The sequence below is a fragment of the Camelina sativa genome, chromosome 11 (genome assembly GCF_000633955.1).
Source record: "Camelina sativa cultivar DH55 chromosome 11, Cs, whole genome shotgun sequence".
Taxonomy (NCBI): domain Eukaryota; kingdom Viridiplantae; phylum Streptophyta; class Magnoliopsida; order Brassicales; family Brassicaceae; genus Camelina; species Camelina sativa.
Window position 1 is genome coordinate 47,228,667 of NC_025695.1, and position 8,447 is coordinate 47,237,113.

At 32.1% G+C, this 8,447-nt stretch overlaps 1 protein-coding gene across 1 annotated transcript; it reads right to left on the minus strand.

Annotated features, from left to right (window-relative positions):
* On the minus strand, positions 5,041-7,648 carry LOC104726913 (jmjC domain-containing protein 4-like). The gene is made up of 10 exons (XM_019232859.1): positions 7,306-7,648; positions 7,056-7,152; positions 6,983-7,020; positions 6,721-6,883; positions 6,503-6,620; positions 6,327-6,396; positions 6,165-6,245; positions 6,027-6,083; positions 5,818-5,932; positions 5,041-5,503 (listed from the first exon to the last, which is right to left on the minus strand). Exons 1-10 carry the CDS (start codon positions 7,513-7,515, stop codon positions 5,064-5,066), a joined length of 1,389 nt encoding a protein of 462 aa, XP_019088404.1. The 5' UTR covers positions 7,516-7,648; the 3' UTR covers positions 5,041-5,063.

Here is an 8,447-nt window from a genome sequence, read left to right on the forward strand (position 1 = left end):
CTGAATGAGAATTTCTTGAATGTTCTCTCCTTTGTCGCCACCGCCACGGCTGTGGCAAACTCTGGTTCGTTGATCGCCATTGTTGAAACTTGGATTTTTCTGCAAGAAGATAGAATATGCCATTAGAGAGAGATTGGTGTTGTGAGGATTCCTTTGTTTGCTTCACTAATATTTATACAATAGTGTTGGGGGGGACTTTGGAGATATCGTAAATCTGGAGGATCGACGAGAATATCGGAAACGAACCAAAATATTAAATATTAAAGATTGACCGAGTAAATGTAATACTTTTGAAATATTATAAAAATTAATTAATATTCCCTAATCCTGTAATCTATTTATGGATATTACCATCTACTAAACATGTCTAAGATATGAAGATAATAACAATTATTGGTTTAAGATTTCATTCTTAACATAGCATATTTTATTTTGATCTTCAGATTTTATAATAAATATATAATAATTTCAATTTGATCCATATAGGTTAATTACTTTCTTAAGTTTAAAGTTATAAACTTTAAAATTCGTATATTATAAAGATTTTTTTAAAAAGAAAAACACAATATGATGTGAACGAATTTGATTGGAACACTTGTGACGAGGATAAAATTAATAACATTTTAGTTTTCATCACTACGATTATGAAAATAAATATTTGGTTCTAAGACCCTAAAAACTCGGATAGAACAAATGCATGAATTATACAGATTAACCAGTTCGGTCTGATCCGGTTTATTATTTTATTACTCTTGTCTTGTGTTGTGTGGCCATAATTTGCTGTAAAATGAAAGTGACAACTAAAGTCCAATTACATTCATCAAGTTTGGGCTCAAAACGGTTTGGCCCACGAGTCAAAGGATTTTGCTATTGTGGTTTGGTCAAGTTATATATTAACGTCCATTGGATACATGAAATAAGGCCACACAGAAGAAAGAAGAGATATGGAGAGGAGGAACGTGGTGGTGATGATGATGATGATTTTCGTGGTGATGGTAGCCATGGAAGTAGAGGCAGACGACGGATCATGTGAATCGAACTGTGTGATCCACTGCAGCGAAATTTCAAGGTACTCCAGAAAGATCTGCCATAATCAGTGTCTGGTCGAGAAATGCAACTATCCACCTGAAACCACCAAACCGACATTCTCTGACTATGTGTACGCACATCTACTCGTGCTTGTGTCTGTGTGTGTTTGTGTATATGTAGGTACATATCTCTATATGTAGCGAAATGGATAAGGTTTATAATATTGAAATACAAGTTATCTGGGAGAATGAAATAAATCAGGGTGGTTGTTCAAGGATTGTCATCATGTAACTCTTTTTTTTTATTATATATGTAACAGAAATTAAAATCCAATAAGATCAATTAACAGGCTATAGCCAAATTGTTTACTCAACTTCATGGGATGAACAAGTATTATATATATGATCTTATATCAACTCAAGTCTTCTCAAGAACAAATCTACAACTTTTTATTGAAAATCTAGTGTTATATATACATGTGTTGTAATAGATATTGGGCAACCTTGGATTTGTTTGTTTGCATTTACTTTTGATTGAAAACTAATGAAATGAGTATATGCTCATCGTTTTAGGGTGTTGTACTTACAAAAGATGTCAATCACATTTAAAAAAAAAAGCTTTGGCTAATTTAAACACATATAATAATCGTAAATAAAAATAAAATATTCCGTTTATTTCGCGGCAAAACTATTTTAACAAAATTTCAAAATGCCCTTGTACTTGGCAAACCTTTTTTCTCCCAAAACTTGAAATGTTTTATGCTTCGAAAATGTAAACTTTTATTTGATTTTGTTTCCCATAAAGATATAATATTCACTTCAATAATTTTTATTTTTATATTCATCAAAAATTTAACTTAAATAGTAAAACTACAAAATAATTAGATAACTGAATTAATAGTTTAATATAATCAAATTAATAGTTCTAACAAATTTTGATGATAAGATTGTATAAAATTAATCTAGTTAACAAATTCCAGATTGATTTTGTGCATATTTTTTTTAAAAAAAAAAATCTCATTAAAAAGAATCAATTGTATTTTATTTGTTTACATTTTGTTTTTTTGTCACATGGTTTTTAAAAAATATGACTGTTTGCGTAAAAAAAACATTTTGCTAATTTAAACACAAATAATGATCGTAAATAGAAAAAAAAAATATTTCGTTTTTCGTGGCAAAACTATTTTAACAAAATTGAAAATGTCGTTGTACTTGGCAAAACTTTTTTTTCCGAAAACTTGAAATGTTTTATGCTTTCGTAGAAGAGTCAAGAGTCTTTGATTGTTTGCGTATAAAATTATCCCAACTATTTCTACGAAATAACTTAGCTACTTCATTCGATAAATATATCACTCAAAATTCGAATTTAATTTATGTCTATACCATTTCGCAAATATATGAATTAGTCCAACATGAGAAATGCAAAAACAAATGGCTTGCCATAAATATGCCTCATACGTGTACCATCAGTAAGAACACCAATAAAGGTTTGGTCAAGTTATATATATATATATATACGCATGTATAATTAACGTCCATTGAATACATAAAATAAGGCCAAAGAAGAAACAAGAGATATGGAGAGGAAATTGGTGATGATGATGATGATGATTTTGGTGGTGATGGTAGCCATGGAAGTAGAGGCAGACGACGGATCATGTGAATCGAACTGTGTGATCCACTGTAGCCACATTTCAAGGTTCACCAGAAAGATCTGCCATAATTGGTGTCTGGTCGAGAAATGCAACTATCCACCTGAAACCATCATACAGATATTAAATGACTATAAGTACGCACATGAAGTCTTGTTTGTGCCTCTGTGTCTTTGTTTATATCTAGGTTATCTCTATTTGTAGCGAAATGGACAAGGTTTATAATATTGAAATACAAGTTATTTGGGGGATATAGAGAATGAAATAAATCAGGGTGGTTCAAGGCTTGTCATCATGTAACTCTTTTCTTTTTATATATGTAAAAGAAAATTCAATAAGATCAATTAACAGGCTATAGCCAAATGGTTTCTCAAATTCATGGGCTGAACAAGCATTACATATGATCTTATATCAACTCAACAAGGTATTCTGAAAAACAAATCTACCACTTTTGATTGAAAATCTAGTGTTATATATATGTCTTTGTTGTAATAACTAATGGGCAACCTTGGATTGTTTGTTGGCATTTACTTTTGATTGAAAACTACTGAAATGAGTATATCCTGATCGTTTTCTAGCTCTATATGAATAATTTTGGGAGATGGATTGTTTGTTCGCTAATTTAAACACATATGCTAAACGTGAATAGAGGAAAATTATTCCATTTATTTTGCGGCAAAACTATTTTAACAAAAAAAATTAAAATGTTGTTGCACTTGACCATTTTTTTTTTACGAAAACTCAAAATGTTTTAATGTTTCGAAAATGTTAAGTTTTATTTGATTTTTTTATATTCATAAAAATTAATGTAAATAGTACAACAAAATAGTTAGATAATTGAATTAATAGTTTCTTATAAACCTTTACTATAATAGTATAATTAAATTAATAGTTTAACAATTTTGATGATTAGATTGTAAGAAATGAATGTAGTTAACAATTCCGGAGATTGATCATATTAAAAAAAAACAACCCATAGAAAATTTCAATTATTATTATTATTATTATTTTGGTCACAGGGTTTATAAAAATTTTAGATTGAAACAAATAAAATTTTAGATTGAAATTTTTTGAACAGTAAAATTAGTCAATTTACTACTCTATATAGTTTATCTTTTGCATAGTTTCCGTATATGCAAATTCGTATAGCCAAGTTTGAACATCGCATAAAAAATAGTACAGTAAAACCTCTATAAATTAATAATGTTAGGACTAAGACATTTTATTAATTTATAGTAATATTAATTTATCAATAAATTAATAATTATTATTTTATAGTGTAAATTAATAATTATTAATTTATAGGTATATTTTTAATTGTTCAATTTTTTAAAATAATGAATTGAGACAATTTTTGCAGAATAAGATTAAAATTTTGGATGTTGTAAATTTTACGTTATTGGAATTGAATTTGAAATAATTAAAAAATATTTTTGACAATGAATTACAAATATTGTAGACAAATTTACTTATATACATAACATGAATATTCAAATTTATGAATAAGAATATCAATTATTGTATTTTAATAGTCTATCAATCTATCCAAATGTAAATGATGCATATTTAGAAATTGAAAACTTTAAAAAAATTGACGTGCTTTATGGAATGTTATAGAATATTTTATATCATTATATTTTAAAGATACAATATAACAATTGTTTTATGGATATGAGGTTTAAGAGAAACATATTTTACTATATCAGCATATATATATATATATATGTAATTTTACATGATTATTAATTTATGATATTATTGGGACCATATTTTACATAAGGATTTCAAAAAAATTATTATTTTATTATCTTATCGAATTTTATTATTTTTTACACTATCCCAACTTGGGACTAGCAAAATTTATTAATTTATAGTGTTTATTAATTTATAGAGTATTAATTTATAGAGGTTTTATGTACCTCAATACACCTCGTAAATCAAGAGAAACAAACAAATATTACTCATTCAATTGAATGTGTGTACATATCAATGTCAAGGCCAAAGAAGAAAAAGAAGATATGGAAACAAGTAAGTTAAAGTGATGATGATAAACCGGAGCCTCTAACTCTGGTGGTAAAGGACCCTCAGCTGAGGTACCCACCATCATGAGTTGGAGCCCCGGCCACTGCGGAATTCACATGCGGGCTGCAGCGTTCCAGGAGCCGACACATGGAGTGCCATTTGGCCGCCCACGTGGCTAGTCCAAGCGATCCGATAGCTAACACGTGGACCCTTGCTCTGTCGGGTACCCGATAGCTAACACGTGGACCCCTGCTCTGTCGGGGAGCGTTGGGATACCTAGATTAACAAAAAAAAAAAAGTGATGATGATATAGATATTTCCTTTTTTTTTTTTTTTTTTGTTCTCAGTTCATATTCACAATTTATGCTAAGAGATGGAAGAAAAAAGTATTATGATGATTTATCATTTCAACAAGATATTTTGGAGAACATATTTGCATCTTTGGATCTGCAAAACCACTGAGTTTTTGTAATAACTCTTTCGAAGAGAGTACCTGATCCTCTTCCTCCATGTGAACCATTGCATAAGTTCTTCCCATGTCTCTGACCAAACTGAGAAACTGTGGATTCTCCAGTGTTTCTCGCAAGTCCAGATACACTTCCTTTGCAGTTACGCCGCCTGCAGCTATCATCATCAGCATGGTTTTCTTTATAGTCGAGAGATTCAATAACAGATTCTGTGCCACTACTGCTGAGGAACACGACTTCAGGGTTTTGTGTTTGTCAGAGTAAGACTGCAGGAGAACCATGTTGCCCAAAGAGAACCGTGACATGAAGAGGAAAAAGTCATTCAAATTCATTCCTGTAGGTGAGAGAAGAGAAGGTGTCAAAATAAGGATGTTCATGTTCATATATCCAAAACTCTCTAGGGTTTTTCTTGAATCTATTGTTCAATTATACATTCAGTCAACCAAAAGATTCACTTATTTTCTACTGCACAGTGAGTTCTCCAAACACCCTACACAGATAGCTCCAATGATATTGAAAATTTTACCTCGAAAGATCTCTCAGAAAGAAATGTAGAGCTCCAACTAACAATCAAATTACGAAAAGGAGATAAATTGGGAAGAATATAAGGACACGGATCTGTCAAATTGAGATAAGTCATGCATGAACCTGTGTTGTTGGCAGCAAGATTGCGCTGGAAAATACCTTCAAAATCATCACATATGTCTCCTATGTCTTCTATTGACTCTTCAGTGTCCTTGTAGTCCTTCCACAGTAGATCCCACTGAAGCTCAAGCAGACATGAGTACTTCCTCTTTTAGTTCAGTTTCATATTTCCTTATATAGAAAATTAGAAACACGGGTCGAGAAGTCATTACCACCCAAGATAGGTTGTATGCGTTGAGCCAATTATGGTTTATAGATATCGTGTCTTCCTGTAAAAAAATATTCCAGAAAATTCAAGAAAACAGTGTTGTTGTACATACATTGAGAGGGAAGGAGAAAGAGGGAGATACCAAGTTATATACTTGATGATGCCATCCACTGGGAACAAAGATAACTTCACCGGGTTCTTGAATGCACTCAAGCCAGGTGGTCTGAATGCAAACCATAAAATGTGAATAAACACGTGGTGAAAAGACGAGCTTACAAATTGAGGGTAGGACCAACTGATTTACCTTCTTGAAACCGGGGAATTTAGTTTCATTCACCTCTTCAAAGATGTTATAAACACAATTCTTCATGTACCTGAAAAAACCATCCAACTATAAGGCTAACACATGAGTGAAGAAATGTGGATCACAGACAATTCACAGAAAGGTTACATGACTAATAGGATAAAAAAAACACTTGCCTGTCATAAACAAGATGACTTTGAGGAGGAGGAAGGAAAAGCCATCTTTTTTTACCACAAACATTAGCTGACCAACTATAAGATCTAAATACATCAGCGTGTAGAGGTGTCCAAGATCCTGTAGGAAAAAGAGTTCAGAAATGATCAGCTTTCTCCAAAGGCCAAAACACTCAAAAAGACAACAACACAAACAGTTTGTTTGATCTTTTTACTCAGACCTTTTCCACCCATATAAACAAACCGATAATCAGAGCAGCTAATTTGATCATACTTCTGGAAATTATCTCTATCCTCATGCATATGGTAATTGTCTAGATAGATATTAAGCCAATCATCAGAAAACAGCGGCGGCGTTTGGTAGGCTGTATAGTCTGGATACTCCTGCATTCAGTACACAATCAACTCTCACATTGATTTACATATATAAAGCAATCTCTTTGCTTCACTTAAGCTAAAGAGAAAGTAACCTCAGATATTCACCTTGACAAAGTGCCAATCTTTCAGATACAACACAGATTTCTTGACTTTAACAAAAAAAAAAAAAACACAGATTCCTTGATAGAATCATTGGCCCATTGCTCCACAAAGTCACCAACAGACATTTCTAATCTTTTCTGATCTGTGAATTCTCTTGTATCACAGTCTGCAACCTGTAGATAACCAACACTACCAAGTCATTGAACAAACAATTCATTCCCAAAAACCAAAAAAGATTCAATTTTTATTATTTCCTTTTAACAAATTTGGCCTATGGGAGCTAACCAAAGCTACTAATAGTCTTATGAAAGCATGAACCTTTTTACCTGAACTTTGGATTTTCCGAAGTGAGTGGCAATGAAGTGGAGATTAGGGCGTCCATTCTTACAAACCCAATCTTCCCGAGCTCTCCAATCGTCAGTGAGACCGGAGATTACTACTGGCTGGTTCTTGGCTAAGTATCTCTCTGCAAAAGCGTCGTAACTCAAATCTTTACCATTGATTTTCTCAATTTGACCTATAATCTCTATTCCCATTTCCCTCAACTCTCTAGAATTGTTCGTCGCTACCACCAGTGAAGAACCTCCGATCAAAGTCGCCGGTAAAGTTGATAACGACAGGTGAAGAACAAAAAGAGACTCTTTAACTCACTTAGAAACTTCCTCTCGATAAAACGCGGTGTTTAGTTAAAAATTATCCTAAAACGCTGCGGTTAACGAACAAGGTTAATTAGGTTCTTGTAATTGGTAAGGCCCATTTATTGGCCCAATATGTAATGGCTCATTGTAGATTAAACGGTGACGTGTTGAATTCCGGAACCGGATGGGTAAATCTCTTTTCTTTATATGGTTATTATTGGTCGTCATAGTCTCACTCTCATCAATAGCCAGTCAAAAAATGTGTCACTTCCATATGCGATGATTGTTTTTTTTTTTTTTATGCGATGATTGTTAAGAGTTCTACAGTCAATTTTCAAAGTTACCATTTTAATGGCTTGACTGATATATACAGAAAGTTAACAGAATGAAGATAAAGGGTTGGTGATTTTGTCTTTATAAATAGAGAAAACTTCGTTCCCACTGAGTAAATATAGACATTATATTATCATATTATATACATAAAGTTTTCAAATTAAGAAGAGAAATGGAGAAGAAATTGAGTGTGGTGGTGATGATGATGATGATCGTTTTGGCTGTAATTGGAACAGAAGCAATAAATCATTTGTGTACATTCAAATGTGAAATCACATGCCGCGATCCAGAGTTCACGTCAATCTGCTTTAAAGAGTGTATGGCCAAATGCATCGTTCATCTACAAAATACCTTTCACTCAACTTCACACTCGCAGTAAATCTCTTTCTCTTTAAACTGTTTCTTTGAATGTATATATGCATATATGTATGTATGTGTGTGTCTTGTGTAATAGTAAAATTGACATGGTTTGTAATATGTGGTGACAAATAATGCAG